The 18,183-nt window shown below is 41.0% G+C and overlaps 2 protein-coding genes and 1 long non-coding RNA gene across 7 annotated transcripts in view; 1 reads left to right on the forward strand and 2 right to left on the reverse strand.

Moving 5' to 3' along the window:
- The window catches only part of LOC311133352 (synaptotagmin-6-like), a gene marked incomplete at both ends in the record, with an annotated part of 49,145 nt that extends 41,807 nt beyond the window's left edge, over positions 1 to 7,338 (reverse strand). Inside the window, one exon of the mRNA XM_084166853.1 lies at positions 7,173 to 7,338. Coding sequence (XP_084022979.1) covers positions 7,173 to 7,338 — 166 coding nt within the window. The remainder of the gene's footprint in view (positions 1 to 7,172) is intronic.
- Positions 7,339 to 10,870: 3,532 nt separating this feature from the next.
- Positions 10,871 to 15,367, reverse strand: LOC311134170. Of its 4 annotated transcripts, none has more exons than XR_014613650.1 (4): positions 15,277 to 15,367; positions 12,616 to 12,839; positions 12,042 to 12,246; positions 10,871 to 11,954 (listed from the first exon to the last, which is right to left on the reverse strand). It is a non-coding gene; the product is annotated as an uncharacterized lncRNA (long non-coding RNA). The 4 variants fall into 4 exon arrangements; XR_014613651.1 differs by lacking the exon at positions 15,277 to 15,367 and adding an exon at positions 13,501 to 13,806; XR_014613652.1 differs by lacking the exon at positions 15,277 to 15,367 and adding an exon at positions 13,166 to 13,806.
- Positions 14,930 to 17,869, forward strand: LOC311134168 (protein canopy homolog 2-like). Of its 2 annotated transcripts, none has more exons than XM_084167779.1 (7): positions 14,930 to 15,013; positions 15,321 to 15,532; positions 15,828 to 15,933; positions 16,083 to 16,198; positions 16,392 to 16,589; positions 16,889 to 16,985; positions 17,165 to 17,869. In XM_084167779.1, exons 3-7 carry the CDS (start codon positions 15,828 to 15,830, stop codon positions 17,206 to 17,208), a joined length of 561 nt encoding a protein of 186 aa, XP_084023905.1. In that variant the 5' UTR covers positions 14,930 to 15,013; positions 15,321 to 15,532; the 3' UTR covers positions 17,209 to 17,869. The 2 variants fall into 2 exon arrangements, with proteins under 2 accessions (XP_084023905.1, XP_084023906.1); XM_084167780.1 differs by having other exon boundaries at positions 14,937 to 15,013; positions 15,426 to 15,532.
- Positions 17,870 to 18,183: the final 314 nt, after the last annotated feature.

The following is an 18,183-nucleotide window of genomic DNA, read 5'->3' on the forward strand; positions in this document are numbered from 1 at the left end:
GACAGCTACGAAAAATATAGAAGAAAACTCTCTTGGTAAATAGTGTGGTCTACAGCTTATCATGAGATACTCTACCTCAGGCGAGCAAAACCTTGAGACTTCCTTAGTATTAGATTTTTTGCACCAGCTGTTATTACAAATAGACACAGACCGCCACCCCTTGTCTTACTGGAGTCAGCCGTTCTATCCTGACGATGTAGTGTATATCCCGCCAGCTGTATGTTATCAATGTCGTCGTTCAGCCACGACTCGGTGAAACATAAGATATTACAGTTGGTAGGATAACCGTAATCTTAGGTCGTCTACCTTATTTTCAAATGATTGAACATTGGCTAATAGGATTGATGGAAGAGGCAGTTTTCTCGCTCACCGTCAGATCCTTACAAGGCACCCCGACCTACGTCCACGATATCTCTGTCTCTTTCTCATGCGAATGACAGGGATTTGGGCCTTGTCGGGTGTCTGTAGGATATCCTTTGTTGAAGAAAAAATCTTTGTCCAATACGAGGTGAGTAATCGCTGTCCTGATATCCAGAAGCTCTTTTTGGTCATAACAGATGGTGGCAGAAACATTATGTACATAATAAATTACAAATAACGCCAAAAACACACATAATAGTAGAATTGGTTAGAGGGCTGTAAAACGGCAGCCATCTTTTCCGGCGCCATTCTTCCAAGCTGATTAAACAGTATGATCACTACACAGGTGCATCTTGTGCTGTTGACAATAAAAAGCCACTCTAAAATGTGCATTTTTGTCACACAATGCCACAGATGTCTCAAGTTTTGAGGGAGCGTGCAATTGGCATGCTGATTGCAGGAATGTCCACCAGAGCTGTTGCCAGATAATTTAATGTTGATTTCTCTACCATAAGCCAACTCCAATATCATTTTAGAGAATTTGGCAGTATGTCCAACCGGCCTCACAACCACAGACCACGTGTAACCACGCCAGCCCAGGACCTCCACATCTGGCTTCTTCACCTGCGGTATCATCTGAGACCAGCCACCTGGACAGCTGATGAAACCGAGGAGTATTTCTGTCTGTAATAAAACTAATTTTGATTGGCTGGGCCTGGCTCCCAAGTGGGTGGGCCTATGTCCTCCCAGGCCTACCCATGGCTGCGCCCCTGCCCAGTCATGTGAAATCCATAGATTAGGGCCTCATTTATTTATTTAAATTGACTGATTTCCTCATATGAACTGTAACTCAGTAAAACCGTTAAAATTGATGCATGTTGCGTTTATATTTTTGTTCAGTTAATTACTGACAAGGCTATCACATGCCAACGAGGAATACAACACATGGCTCCTTTCAGGATCAGAATACACACACACATCATTGAGGATCACCTTGGGAAAGACTAAGGGAAGTTACCTAATGCCACATTTATATTAAATAATATACCCATCATGACGTGTTGACCCGAGATTCAAGGCTCCTATTGATCATGTTAATGTATCTGTAATTCACAGCCGTGGTTGCTGCTGAGCTGGCTCTGGGAAATTTGTCTATTAAAGGCCTCTGGGTCGTATTCATTAGGTACCAAACGGAATAAAACTGACTGAAAGAGGGAGGGACTATATGAAGTTGTCCAATAAGAAACGCTTGTTTTTGTTTTCTGTTGCTGTTGTGTATTGCTATGGTGTGCACTAATGAATACGACCCTGATGTAGTATTGTGTCAGCTTGTTACGGATACAGATATCCTGTGTGTGTTTTTGTGTTTTTCCTCTCCTTCTGCCCTAATCACAGGTGTCCTTTATGTTCCTGATTGGTGGTCGTTGGGGTGTCCCACCTGTCCGACATCCGTTTGTCTGCTGATTGCTGAGGTGGACCAATCAGTGGACATTCCTCTGTATTGCACCACCTGTTTCTGGTTTTTCACTTACACCTCCCATTGTTTTAAAAGCCAGTCAGTTGTGTTTGTTGAGGGAGACAATTTCCATATGTGAGTATGGGTACTGTGGTGTCCTGTGTTTTGTGTACGCACTCATTTGCTGGTTACTCTGTTTGGTAACTTTGTTGTGTGGTTCTGGGAAAAGGGGGATTTAAGCAAGTTGCCCTTGGGCATACATTACCCATGGAAGAAAATTGTCTAAAAACACTAGTTAGACCTAAGCGGACCACCCACTGTAATTTTTGTATGATTAACAGTAGCTTAGCGGTTCTTGAGGCAGGCAAGATCAGTTTAGTTATTTTTTTTACATTGTTTCATTTCTTGGGTCCTGCTCAGCCCTTTTTCCCAAACCTTTACCGTGTGTTCAAAATAAACATCTTGTGTTTGACGGTAGTTTATGGTTGTCGGTGTATTTTTTGGCTCTCACTGTTTCCATGTCATGATTCTAATTTGCATTAATTATGTTACGGGTCTCTGTTCCATCCACCCTAGACTTTTAAAGCCACGGGGTTCGTAACACAGCTTCTAGTAGAATATCCAGGCTTCATGAGAATGTATACTTTGGTTACCATTTCAACCCCACCCCCACACCAATGCAGCCCTTATTGGCCAGTCACACATGGTCATAGATAGGATATAAGACAGGAGATAGGAATATGTCCGGTCCAAATGTAATTAGTACTGTGTGGAAGGGCATCTCCATTGTTCAGCATTGCATATTCAATTTTTCAGGGAAAAGGATAACACAATTAGCTAGGATTCCTCAGTATTTAAAATCAGAATATTTACAGCCAATTTCAAATGTCAACAGGAATCCTTTCAACACTAGGCTACTTGTACAAATTTGTACAATAGATTTGAAAGTTACAACAACCCTCCACTTTATAACAATGTAACTCTCGTATAACGTACAATAGTGCAAAACCTAAACTGTACGTTGCCCCATACACACTCAGTATTTGAAAACACTGGGAAATATCTTCTCTCTTATTGAGCTTGCTGGCTTTTGAGGCAATAAAAGTGTCATAAACCCCATCTCCTCCACAGGCTTGTCAATGTCTATGAGCCTTGGTAACCTCTGTCTGCTGCAGTTTAGCAGAGGAGAAATATAACACAATCAAGGATGAAATGTCAGAGCAGCATTTGCCAGGCAGCCCTTGGCTGAAAATTAGATTTCTGGAATCAGTCAATGTGGATGTACCTCCTCCACCCTGCCCCACTCCCCCTTCCTCTCATCTTCTGTCCCCTCCCTAGTCTTTCCCCCCTTGTCTCCCCTCCCTCCCTTGCTCCATCCCTCCCTCACCTTCCATCAGAAAGGCTTATTATTCAATTTACCTCAGACCGACTGACTGGTCTCAGGCTTTTTTTCAATTGTCCTTTTGCTTTTTTCCCCAGGATAACCTCAGGTCTTAAGTGGTGTTTTTGAAAAACAAAGCACAATATTTTCCTGGAAATTGGAATGAGGTAGAATTTAGCGGTCATCAGGGGCTAATGTTCTTGTGCTAAGATGCTTCAAGGCTCGCCGGTGAATACTGAGCGCTGTTGTCTCATTCACATTACTGACTTGTCTGTGAGACATAATGCTTTCACAATGACACAGAACTCCCTGGCCAGTCTGGGTATCTGAGCAGAGGCCTGTATCTGACACATTTATATGACAGTCATCATCTTGATGACTGTCATATGAATGTAAAGTAACCATTACACATCCCCATCCCTTCTTCTAAGCATTACACATCTCCATCCCTTCCTCTAAGCATTACACATCTCCATCCCTTCCTCTAAGCATTACACATCTCCATCCCTTCCTCTAAGCATTACACATCTCCATCCCTTCCTCTAAGCATTACACATCCCCATCCCTTCCTCTAAGCATTACACATCTCCATCCCTTCCTCTAATCATTACACATCCCCATCCCTTCCTCTAAGCATTACACATCCCCATCCCTTCCTCTAAGCATTACACATCCCCATCCCTTCCTCTAAGCATTACACATCCCCATCCCTTCCTCTAAGCATTACACATCCCCATCCCTTCCTCTGTAAGGATTCAGCATTTCCCTTCATAATCAAATTCTCAACACAATGTATCGTATGATATCAAAGCCTAGAATTTTGGGCACCTGCCAGCAAACTTCTTCCTGTGCTCAGCTATAATTCGGCATCAACAATAAAGCATTCATTGTAGCACTTCACACACACCTCTAATCTATGGGCTTCAGCACAACATCAGATCTTTTTTTTTTACATAAGTGGGCTTTTACCCAATGGGCTTTTGTGTCAACTCAGCCAATGCCCTCTAAAATCCATACCTGGGATACAAAAGTAGCTAACCATCGGCTTAGGGAGCCAGGTGCAAGCCTTAAGTCACCAATCCATGCCATTGACATGGCTGGAAAACAGCGCCTCACTCAGCTGAATTATTTACATGTGGCTCAATAGGCCTGCTGCCTAACATCGCTGTAATAATCCCCCACGGGTTACAGAGACTAGACTACTCTCCCACGACCTGTACATTCTGTATGAATGCTATTTTCTTTCCTATCATACTCTCAGCCCAACTACTTTATTTATTCATGGTCACATATTGCAGCGGCGGTGGTGGTGGGGAGCACACTGCACAGCTCTGCTGCTACTCCTCTAGATGTTAAAGATAAGACTTCAGCCTTCTGTAATATTTGCTGTTTCCAGATGCATTTTACAACCTAAATTGGAAAACTAAAGAAAAGAGGTGACTGTGGCGGTGCAGAGATGTTCTCGTACGAGTGCAGGTGTTTGTCTCTCCTGTAGGATTATTATTTAGTTTCCAGTTGTCAAATAAACCCAGGCATCTTTTCTCCTCCTCCATTGCCCTCCGTCTCCACTCTTGGTTATCCCTCTTCAGAGACTGGAAGTGATTGATCTAATGCTCCTAACGCTGGATAACACCATGACCTAATTTCACTGCCTGCACACACTCAAATAATGATGCAACCTCAGGCCCTTTATTCAATCAAGAGCAGTTACGGTAAACCCTACCATATCCATACAATAAAGGCTAATGCAATAGAACAAAATACAGATCCCCCATAAGATACTGCAAAGCATATAAGCATCAATGAATTATTGAATTATCAAACAATCAGAATTATTGAGAAGACGTGCTTTAGCAGGAATTCGATTTCATCTGCACCAAGATGTACGTCTATTCATCCAAACTGGCACTATATTGAATACGTTCAAAACAAGGACAGAGAGAGAGAGAGAGAGAGAGAGAGCGAGAGAACAGCCTGGGTCATCATGGTGACTTTTTGGTCAGAGGAGACAGACAACTCCATGATAGAATTTCTGTAAACAACGGCTGTCTTTCTTTTAGCTGTGATGTTGTCCAGAGCTATTCTGCTTCATAGCACTACTTGTACTGCACCTACAACAACTACCTATACTAACACTACACTATGAGCTACAACAACTACCTATACTAACACTACACTATGAGCTACAACAACTACCTATACTAACACTACACTATGAGCTACAACAACTATCAACTACCCCCCCCCCCCATGGTGAAAATAATTGTTTTTGCCAACCCTACTACTACCAACAACACTCCCCTCCCAGATGCTATCAGTGTGTGTGTGTGTGTGTGTGTGTGTGTGTGTGTGTGTGTGTGTGTGTGTGTCTGAAAGGCAGAACAAACCAAAGCAGCCAGTTTAGTTTCGAGAAACTCATCCACATCCAACTCTAACATTCGCCTTAGCACAAACGGGCGCCCAACCTGCCAATCCAAATCTGCGACCTTTGGTTTTTGGAAGCCGTGTACAGCGCTATGCGAGGGCGTATGCGGAGGCAGTGGCAGTCTTCTATTCATGTGGTATTACTACCTGTGGACTGGTGCACTCTGGTCTCTTCCTGGCTGAGCTGCGGGCGCTCCCTCTGACAGACACAGCACAGCTCTTTAATTAGAGCACAATCAGTTTGAGCTAATGCCACTTCAATTATCTGCCAATAAACCCCATGGTTAAGACGGCAGGTAGCCTAGCGGTTAAGAGCGTTGGGCCAGTAACCAAAATGTTGCTGGTTAGAATCCCCGAGCCGACTAAGGGAAACATCTGTCAATGTGCCCTTGAGCAAGGCACTTAACCCTAATTGCGCCTGTAAGTCGCTCTGAATAAGAGGGTCTGCTAAATGACTAAAATGTAAAGACGGAGCAGCACTGTGGAGCCCACACCTGACAGAGAGAGAGAAGAGAGTGACAGTGGATGTCTGTCTGTGTGGAACTGGAGACCAATGTGAAGTAAACTGTGTGATACTTTGTAAAGGGCAAGGCCACCCCCATGATGACTAATGGGGTAGTGTCAGTCAGTCAGTTTCCCCTTGGCTGGCACGTCATAAAAAGCTTCCTGGAGTTAGGAGGAAAAGTGTGTTGTAGGGAGAAAGTGGCCCAAAGCTTTGTTCAGAGAAACATCTTCTTGTATGATACAATTATGGCACAGAGGGGATTTCCAGATGACCTCACTCGCATGTCTGAGAAACACACACATGTGGGAGGAGAATATGGTAGAGAAAAACAGCTTTTTTCCTTTGACTAGAGGAAAGGGTTACAGGGGTTGCTGTCATCAAGACTGCATCTGCCATCGAGGAATGTGCAACAGTATGACAAGGGAGTCCTATTGAGAGCCAATAGTTAACACAATGATAGAAAAAACATATTATATTTTATGTCATCTATTTCCCTGGGGAAATACATTATCTGTCAATCCACATCCATTCTGTCACCAACCTAAAATAAATGAATTGTTTTTTCTCTTTTCATTCCAGGAACAAAGCCTATCTTTCAAGGAACCTATCTTTTCGATTTCAACAACTTTGCATTTTCTTTAAATAAATCACCCTAGCAACCGACATATTTTATTTTCTTTCCTGCCATGTTTCAGAAATAAGTAATTAAGTCTAAGAAAGTACCCTAGCTCAATTAGCCAACCAAGCCAACCTCTGAGTATCCCCCAGGTGAATATCCTGTCTGGCAGGAATGATAAATTACCTGCACTGGACCACTAACAAAAACATAGAAGTTAGCATTTCCAACACATCATGTGCCCCCAGTCAGTCACAACACACAAACATAGAAGTTAGCATGTTTAACACAACACATTTGCCCCCAGTCAGTCACAACAAACAAACATAGAAGTTAGCATGTTTAACACAACACGTGCTCCCAGTCACTCACAACACAACACAAACAAACAGTGGTGACCAGAGGGAGGCTGTTGGGCTGTGGGGCATACCTGACCATGCAGAGTTTGGGCTCTGGTTGGTGGCCAGCAGTGTGATGAAGTCCTGGCAGGTGTTGGGCTGCAACAGGGGGCTGTCGTCCAGACAGAGGTCAATGATGAGGGCCACCGCCTTCTCACAGTACATGTCATGGTCCTTTCTCTCCTCCGCAGAACTCATCCTCCTACGGGAGTCCCACACAGTCTTTAGCTCTCATCCAGGACTGGAGAACGTGGAGGAGGGGTGGTGGTGGTGCTGCATAAAAAAATAGATGCTACTTGCCACTCTCCTCTTGTTGTAACTCACTCTGGCTCTCTCTGGCTCTCAGGCTCCTGAATGTACAGCCAGTCAGTATCAGTATGTGTGTCTGTCTGTGTGTGCGTGAGAGAGAGTGTGTGTGAGGGGGCTTGATGAAGCAGTGGGACCCCCCAGGTATTCCTGGAGCAGGAGTGTTGCATCATGCCATATCCATGCTTAGAAAGAGAGAGACAGAGGGTGGAGAGAGAGAGAGAGAGAGAGAGAGAGAGAGAGAGAGAGAGAGAGAGAGAGAGAGAGAGAGAGAGAGAGAGAGAGAGAGAGAGAGAGAGGAGAGAGAAAGGAGAGAGAACGAGTCTCTAGAGGTCTTTCTACAGACTGAGTGTATTTATCTTATGCACTCATGTGTAAGTAGATGTGTAGAAGAGTGTACATGTTACTTTGACTAGGGATGATAGGAGTCACTGTATTTCAACAATACAACTCAAATGGTGTTTAAATACTGTTCTCAAACACTGAACATGTCTGCACTTTTTTTTAACCATGCAGGTGTGACGCATGCAAATTAGTTCTAAATTATTCCAAATGTAAAAAATAAAATAAAAAGACATAAATGGAAGGTGCTCACATGAAAAAGGACTACTGTTTACTATAGAATACTACAGTACATACTATATACCTTTGTAGTAAACTGTGGTTTACTGTAGAATACTATAATACACACTGTAGTATCCCTTGATCATGTGTATTCTTTAACATAGAATTGTGTAGTATACTGTATACTACAGTCCGCAAAAACCCTACAGTAAATACTACAGTAATGTCCACAAAAAGTTTTTTAACTAAAGTAATACTACAGTAATTAATTTGCATATACCCTGCCCATTGTCCTTCCCCATATCCCAATTTGTGCCACCAATAAGTTAGAAACCTACATGCCAAGTATAGACCATATATTGTGTTCAATACAGGTTACAGAAAAGAGCAGAAGCTCTGAACTATCCGTTCAGACTATAGTATACTACTATAGTATACTATAGTAATATCTGTAAAACACTACAGTATAGTTAATATTACAGTATACTACAGTCCACAAAAACACAGCAGTTTTTTTTTAAACTATAGTATTACTACAGTATTATACTATAGTAAACTGTAGTCTTTTTTAATGTGGGTATTAATGGAAATAAGTATTTAAGTGTGAGACAAATATGCATATGAATTGTGGTACATGGTCTGAATCACATGTGATACATAAACAAATTAATCAAATTGGTGTTGCTTTATTAGGAAATCTATTCATTTCAAAAACTGATAATGACATCAAATACAGCTGTTAACCCACTCATACTGCACCCTGCTGGTGACATAATAGGTGTGAAAGCAAAGAGAGAGAGAAAAAAAGCAAGAGCGAGAGCGAGGGAGAGAGAAAAAGAAAGAGAGACAGAGAGAGAGAGAGCAAGACAGCAACAGAGAGAGAGTTTGGAGGGAGAGAAACAGACAGAGAAAGAGAGAGGCTCCAGCCACAGAGGTCGGATTTTCAGTATTTCGTAATCTGAGGCAGGATTACGAAATCGGAGTCCAGATTAGGAATATATAGATTTACAGTGCCTTGCAAAAGTATTCATCCCCCTTGGCGTTTTTACTATTTTGTTGCATTACAACCTGTAATTTAAATTGATTTTTATTTGGATTTCATGTAATGGACATATACAAAATAGTCCAAATTGGTGAAGTGAAATGAAAAAAAGAACTTGTTTCAAAGAATCCTAAAAAATAAATTACGGAAAGGTGGTGCGTGCATATGTATTCACCCCCTTTGCTATGAAGCCCCTAAATAAGATCTGGTGCAACCAATTACCTTCAGAAGTCACATAATTAGTTAAATAAAGTCCACCTGTGTGCAATCTAAGTGTCACATGATCTCAGTATATATACACCTGTTCTGAAAGGCCCCAGTGTCTGCAACACCACTAAGCAAGGGGCACCACCAAGCAAGCGGCACTATGAAGACCAAGGAGCTCTCCAAACAGGTCAGGGACAAAGTTGTGGAGAAGTACAGATCAGGGTTGGGTTATAAAAAAATATCCGAAACTTTGAACATCCCACGGAGCACCATTAAATCCATTATTAAAAAATTGAAAGAATAGGGCACCACAACAAACCTGCCAAGAGAGGGCCACCCACCAAAACTCACAGACCAGGCAAGGAGGGCATTAATCAGAGAGGCAACAAAGAGACCAAAGATAACCCTGAAGGAGCTAAAAGGCTCCACAGCGGAGATTGGAGTATCTGTCCATAGGACCACTTTAAGCCGTACACTCTTATTCAATGTTGTCTTTTTCTTTGCCATTACTGTATTCCTGCGTTTGGAAACCCCATCCAACCTCCCCCCTATATCGTAAAGGTACGACAGACAACTTCAACTCTAAATGGATGGGGAACAGAGTTTAGACACAGGTGGCCTTAACAAAAGTTAAGTACTTCTCAATTTCATTACGATTTTGTTTGGTCATATTTGGAGAGTCAGGTACTTTTAAGATATACGGCTTATGGTTATTGTATTTTGCTCTATGGCGCTTTAGCAGAACAGCCCCATCTGCTGACACAATATTTATCTTCCACTCGGTACAACACGACCCAGGAGAGGCCTACTGCAAGCACTGGATTGGAGCCTTCAGAGCGTGCCTGCCGTGGGAGGACAACGGAACATTCTGAAAGGACATTATTAAAACATAACTTTACCTTTTGTAATGCCCAATCGGGACTTTTATAAATTGTTAAAATAAATGTGTGGAACGCCCTACAGTCTTCTCCTCAGTTTTTTTTAAATGAAGATCGGGATTCTACTGGACCAGTGGTTCGGCTCCCATTACATTTTATATCAGTGATTAACAGCAACCTATTACAGTTAGCAACATAACGTAAATGTGTGAATAATGTGGTTGAAGATGGACTGGTGCAGGGCTCTCCAACCCTTTTCCTGGAGAGCTACTGTCTTGTAGGTTTTCACTCCAATCCTAATCTAGCGCACCTGATTTAAATAATTACCTGGTTAATCAGGTTAGTTACAACTGAGGTTGGATTGAAAACCTACAGGAAGGTAGCTCTCCAGGAACAGGGTTGGAGAGCCTTGGACTAATGGATCTAGTTTTTAGATCAATGCATTTGAAATTTGTTAAGTCACTACAAAGGTGTAGTTCCCAGAAGTGGAGCTGTCACTTAATGCAATGGATGGGAAGCCTCATCATTGCATGTAGTTCTAATTTAATGAAAATGGTGTAAGTTAATTTGTTCTTAAATATAGGACATCACATTTTCAGATTTGGATGAGTTGGCTGCAATATGGCAGCAGTACTTCAGTCAATATCAGCAAACGATTTTGGTTATTTGTTTCAGTGTCAGTAAAGTGTTTGTAAAAAAACTAAACCATAAAACACTAAGACAAACAACAATATGGACTGTATAATTAATTTAATATTAACGATCATTACGTGAACATTAACAGCCAATACGGATATACAGTACATTCGTAAAGTATTCAGACCCCTTGACTTTTTGCAAATGTTGTTACATTACAGCCTTATTCTAAAATGGATTCAATAAATAAAAATGTTGCGTCATACCCAAGAAGACTTGAGGCTGTAGTCGCTGCCAAAGGTGCTTCAACAAAGTACTGAGTAAAGGGTCTGAATACTTATGTAAATGTGATATTTCCATGTATTTTTATTCTTATACATTTGCAAAAATGTCTAAACCGGTTTTTGCTTTGTCATTATGGGGTATTGTGTGTAGATTGATGAGGAAAAAACATTTTATAAATTGTAGAATAAGGATGTAACATAATAAAATGTGGAAAAAGTCAAGGGGTCTGAATAATGTCAGAATGCACTATACTAACAATACATAGACGGTAAGTAGATAAATGCTTAAATGTGTTTGTGCAGCTACATTTTCAAACACTCAATTGCTACTGTAGCTTACTGCTACAATTCTATAAATTATGTATCATACAAATAAATATTTTGAAAAACAATGAATTTAGCGGCCAAATATATCTGCTCACTTGTCTCCATTAGTCTGACAAGTGGGCAGAAAGAGGTACATTAAGACATTCAAAGAACAGGGTCGGAAATATACAAGTCTTCAGTACATACTGTATATGAAACGGTGGAAGAGAGAAGGCAGAACAAGTCCCACAGACTTGTGAATACAAGTAATTCACCCTCCAATGTTCTAACTATTATGTGTCACTCTCCACTAAGGTGTGTTTATGCAACACCGGAATGTGGGGAATTCACAATACCGGAGGTCATGAATTCCCTAAAGGCATTGTAGGTGCTATGAAGAGGGAGCCTTAGTGTCACAGCACACGTGTTTGCCTCTGGGTACTTTTTCTTCTGCTGCCCAGCGAGACTCCCTCGCGCTGTGTGGAGGAATTCGATGGTCGGGGGGTCCTCAAACCCCAGGGGTGGCACCAGCGTTGCCCCAGTATCAAACTCCCAACACCATTGCCACTGTTAGAGGAGGACATTCTCCATCTGAGGAGTACACAGTAAAACATTTAAATCACAAATGGAATAATACGCAGTTACCGATCAACTTGAACAATTGAGCTACTATCTTACCTTGCTCCTCAGCCAGCCAGTTGAACCAGTGGCAGATGGTGTCATTCTCCAACCACCGCCGGTTGCTGCCAGGTATGGAATAGGTTACTTTAAACAGGTCCCTGGCAGTGGAAGATTTATGGAGTCTACAAGAAGTGCTCGGAAGCTGTCCGGGTGGTTCCCCAATGCCTCCAGCAGCACAAGAGAGTTGAGACCATATTTGAACCTGTTATGGTTTAGAGACAGTATGTATATATTTTTTAAAGTGTTAAGGACAATATAGTGATGTGTATTGATTTAGGGGAGTGGACCGATTCAAAATACTTATGTTAGAGGAAATAATGACAAGTACTTCACAGTAGCCGCAAGCAGCAGCAGGACTTCTGCCGATAAATGTGTGCTTTAGTATTATTTTCTTTGGCAACTGTGGTATAAGCGGGATAAACGCCTCCTTAATCGCTCAAATACTTTTACTTTTGTATACAGAGGGAAATCCAGTTTCTTTTTAAATTAATTCATTACCTCTGGCATTTATCACGTGACATAATAAAGCTCAATCTACCTCCCCCTTCCTAACACATAAGCTATGAAATACCTTCAATCTTAAGTACAGGACAGACCTCCCTAGCCCAGCTGATTTGATTGCAGCTGGACACATGCTGTTCAGCTGTAGGGGAACGAGCCTCCTCCTCCTGTCTGTCTTAAAGGCCTCTACATTTGGATTCATCTGGGGGAATGTTTCCCCGAAAACCTTCAAGATGCTGCTCTCCTCCTGACCACAGGGCACTTTGATCTGCCTCACAGGATACTCTAAAGATACTGTGATATGGAAACATTATTTAAATGTAATAAAAAGTATCCTAATATACACAGGGAAACAGTCCATGATATTTAAAATCAGTAAAATAACATTCAATAAGTCTATGTTTAATCACAAGAATTTGAAGAAAAAGTCAACGAAATCTTAACACAACATAACAGCAATAGAAAGGCCTGGTTTACTGGAACGGGCATACTGTTAAATAACAAACGATAACATAGCTAGCTAGGTAGGCTAATAATAGAAAGGGGAGAGCGTTACGTTAGGTAGCTGTACCAGTCAATGTTGACTTTTGCCAGGTATTACCTACCAGAATTAATCCTACCTTTGAACCACCCGATCCTCCTGGGGTGGTTGTACTTGGTTGGCAAAACTTAAAAAGCGGTCTCTCATGGTTTAAAGGTTCGACATAACTTATTCGTTTGTTGGTGAGATGTCTTTCATATAGCTGGCTTCACATGCGCCTTATTAGTGATTGGCCACTATTTGCATATAGGTTGCATATTGTTATTTGACGCGTTCAATAATATTTAGCATGACCGATATTGCAGAACCGGATTATTTCAAAGATCCTTAAGAATGTTTTCTTGTTTCTTAAGTGCATTTGAGATGGTAATACATATTTATTTGTTTGTTTACTGTTGATGACAGAGCACTCACCCAAGTGCGCCTTCAGCAGTGGCCCTGTCCGAGAGGATCAAAACCACAATGTATCATGGTTAAATTGTGACTGACTGACTGATCTACAAATAATAATGAGTCGTTATTTATGATACAAGGTGATTTGTAGACCAGTCAGTACGCAGTCGTTTTGGTGCTCTTGAACACAGCCAAACTCGGTTCAGTTTGGAGGGTTTTGTCCAGCTTTTTTTCAAAATATACTTTTCATAGCAGGTTAGGAGAATTTAGGGAGTGAACGTTATTTATAATAAGGGTTACATTGAGAAAATCGGACATCTCTGAAATGAAAATGGATGGCCCTCCCTTCAGCAAAATACATTTGACCTAAACCCTCCCTGAACGCTTGAAAAAAAAAAAAAGTGACCCTCCCCTATTCCCAAAATAATAATTTTAAATAAAGTGGATAGCAGAGAACGTCTCCCGTTTACCCTCACTCCTAGGACAGACCAGAGCCTTAGATATGCAGTTTTATAAACGGTTCTTCGTCTTGTAAGCATTACATGACAATGTAGGCATTTTGATAGCGCATAGGGCTGCGGGCCAGAAGGTTGTGGATTCGCAGGCCACCGTGGACAAGAGTAGGGGTGGAAATATCTCCTGTATAGTAAAACCATTGCATGAATCTATTATCATATTTGCAGGTTAGAGAAAAATTGCCTTTTATAAACATTTCATGCAATTCTACGTCATTTTACAAATTAGCAGATTTTTTAATACCACACAAATTTCTGAAATGACAGGCTAAGAATGGACAGAGAGATAGGCCTATGTGTTCATCTTATCATATTTCTCCAATGCCAAATGAGTGTCTTGTTTGCAACGAAACTGTCCCTGTTTGCAAATAATTAAATCTGAGACGCCATTTGGAGTCTGAGCATGGTACATTCAAAAGTTAGGCCTACCAATGCAAAAAATGTTAAGCTTTAACTGCTGGCTATTCTTCTTCTGTGGCTTAACCCAACGAGAGAAGGTCATAAGTGGTTCCCTAAAAGCTGTCTGGGTTTAAACATCTTCTATTGTACAGAAAGTGAATAGCTTAATCAATTGATAGTGACAGAATTTGATTACTCTACAAGCAAAGTCTATTTTTTGTCTCCTCGGCTATAGAAGGTCGTACCTCAGCCTCTGAATGTCAAAGAAACGGAACAACGATATCCCCATATGTATCGGAGTCACGTAGTTTCCGGGTATTTTACGGCTTGTTTCTAGCATAAAGCACCGCGGACCAAAGCGCTGTTATAGATAACTTTATATAATCGGATCCGCTTTATTTTCTTCAAAATCTTAAACTAACAAGGGGTAGGTCTGTGCTTTTTGCCATTTTCTTTAATAAAAAAAACCTATAATAACCCCTCAATTCCAGTCTTGGTTTTAACTTAACAGCCCTTCACTGACACAGAGGTAGGCTATTTAAAGAGTGCACGGTGGGTGGAGGAGTTGAGACAAATCTATGACTATAGCAGCCTATAGGCTAATTTCGTCTGTCAAACAGGTAGGCCTACCTCTTATTTATTAAATACTATAGGAAGAAATAGTTTCCAACACAAAGCCCTGTTGTTGTTAGTAAAGTCTAATTAAAATGAAGACGGTTTAAATGAATTATGCCTACTCGAATTTGCCTAATTTAACGTAGCAGGTTAGGAGAAGGGTTAGCTAAAAAAAAGTTCAAATGCAAACTGGCGAAACGAAAGACAGCCATGGATCATTGTACATTAGCAATTAGAATGCAATACAATTAATATTTTAAATAAAAACCTCTGTTTCTCTGTCTGTGATGCGTATGACTTTGTACATGAAAGACCGGTGGATATTTGCCATGAAATCGAAGTCTGTTTTTGGTTCTCTGATGAAATGTGGTTTGGGTCCTAATTGCCTCTGGCATAAACTCGGACACCTCTCGGTAGCGTCCCGGCCGTTGCCTACGTCACCAGTTTTTACCAAATGGGATTGAACAGCGTGGAATGAACATTTCCAAATCGTTGTAGCGGTGGCTGAAATTAACAAACAACAGGTAATTACTGATCATTAAAAGTTGCATTTTGTCTTTGTTACACGTCAGAGACGGTTCAGCACAGTAGAATGCATGAATGGTCAGTGAGTGTGATGTACCATTATTTTCTTTTGATTTAAATTAGCTAGCTATAGTCCCTGAACTTGACAAAAAAAATGTTCCTGAACGATTCCCCTGAATTTTATGACAACCCATTGAGAAATTACTTGCATGACGCCATACTATTGATAAAATGATCTGCTTCAGTATAATGTATATTTGCTGTGTTTTTCCAACCCTCTCTAATTTTGCTTAGATGAAGATGTGGCATCCCTTGCAATCACTTCCTCTGTGTGTGCTACTTGCTTTTCTTGTGAGCCACGGCCAAGGAACCAGGCAGGGCCAGGATCTCAAATGTGGAGGTAAGTCTTTGGACTAATACCTTTTTACTACACTAGATCCTGTTTAATCTCATAATTTGATCCCAACCCCCTTATTTTCTACATTGTGCGTCCACTTTTGGTCTGCATACCTTAATTTAATTACCTAACATTTCGCTATTGTCCATCAGCATGTAGGGCCATGGTGGATGAGATGGAGTGGGCAATATCCCAGGTGGATCCTAACAAAATGATCCAGACCGGGTCCTTTAGAATCAACCCAGATGGTAGCCAGTCTATTAGAGAGGTAATTGTACCTGATGGCTACTGGGTCCTTCATTGGCCTTATTTTACACATTCAATGTTATTTATTTGGAGGCTGGGATTCTACAGCATTGTTTTTAAAACATAGTAATAGTAATGTATGATCACAGTGTTTCCTATGATAGGGGTATCATCTTTCTCTCTTGTTGAGCTCACCAACATTGTGTTCCCCCCAGGTTCCTCTCGCCCGCTCGGAGGGTAACCTCCTGGAGCTAATGGAGGAGATATGTGAGAAGATGAAGGATTACGGGGAACGCTTGGACCCCATCACCAGCAGGGAGACCTATGAGAGGGTCACGTCTCGGAACGGCAAACCCATGGACCTCTCAGAGGCTAAACTGGATTCCAGAGTCACATCCAGCCTGAAATTTGCTGTGGGTAGCCATTTTGTTTTCATTTTCACATGTTAGTGGGTAGGATCTATGGATGATGACATGCTATAGCTCATCAGTGTGACATTCTAGAACCTCTGATAATGTAGTGAATGATAATGACTACAGTTGATTGCATCTTTGTTGCAACTTTCACCCAAACATACCAATGCAGTGGAAACTTTCCACATCCATATGTTTGTACTGTAGGTTACAAGCCAGTGGCTCCAAGCTCCTGCATCTCACTGAAATGTGTGACCAACTACATCTTATTTAACCATTATCTTCTGTCGTACCCCTAGTGTGAGACCATCATTGAACAACATGAAGACGAGGTCATCGAATTCTTTGCCCATGAAACGGACAACGTGAAAGACAAACTCTGCAGCAAGAGAACAGGTATGCCACCCTCTTACTTGATCCAATACATTATATTGACCACTAGAGACTACATGCACTGCTATTGGGGATACACCTCTTACAAAATTGTGTTTGGCATAACTCATTGTAATACAATACGTGTAAAGTGAAAAATCAATACTAAAATAATGTAACTCATTGATGGTTTTTCTCTGCAGACCTTTGCGACCATGCTCTGCAAATCCCTCATGATGAGCTATGATTCCATCCTGCAGCTCAGCTTTACACACAGCTACCTTCCACCACGTTAGTGTGTGGGGAGGTGGAAATGTAGAACTCAACACACTAGCTCGATCTGCGCTATCAATCACAAGTCATAGATGCAAGGTATAACTTATTGGGCGACTACTGTTAAGAAAACTCATGACATCAACTATATTCTCACACATTTGTGCTTTTGTGCCTCAATTTATATTGTCCTTATGCAGGTGTGTATGATGTGGGTAGAGCACTCTTGTAATGTGTATATTACTGCAATGAATTCAAATCAAATGTATTGGTCGCATACACATTTAGAAGATGTTATTGCGGGTGCTATTTATAGTATGTCTAACACAGCTGTAGCTATGAAAAAAATGGTATCACTCTGGATGATTTCAGGAGTTTAAACATTCTTAACCTTACTCTTGAAGCAGATGGTGAATCAAATTCTGTAACAGTAGTTAGATACTGAAATTGTTCAACATGGTTGCAGATCTTGCTGTGCTTGTTGCTTTGATTAATTGTATCCTGTGAATGATGGAAAGGTTTGATTTATACTTTCTCGAGCAACTCTCATTCCTCTTTTCTATTTTGTGTATTCATCTTTTGTCACAGTCATCTGTTTTTCATACTTTGATGGAAATATATTTCTACAATCTGGAGTCATTGTTTTCAGTGTTGTGTTTTAGTGTTGCATTACACACAAGTGGGTTTGTGTTAAGACAAGAATAATAACTAATCAGACAATACTCATGCAGTTTAAAGCTGCAATATGTTAACTTTTTGGGCGACCCGACAATTCACATAGAAAGTGAGGTATAGATCTGTCATTCTCAATGAAAGAAAGTCTAAGAAGCAGTAGATCTGTTCTGTGTGCTATTTCTATGCTTCCCGTTTTTAAGTTTAGGTTTTTGTGTCCTAGACTTTCGGTTTTGTAGACCAGCTGAAAAATACAATATTTTTAGTTATGGAAGAG

The sequence above is a fragment of the Coregonus lavaretus genome, assembly GCF_964263955.1.
Source record: "Coregonus lavaretus genome assembly, chromosome: 8".
NCBI classification, from domain to species: Eukaryota; Metazoa; Chordata; class Actinopteri; order Salmoniformes; family Salmonidae; genus Coregonus; species Coregonus lavaretus.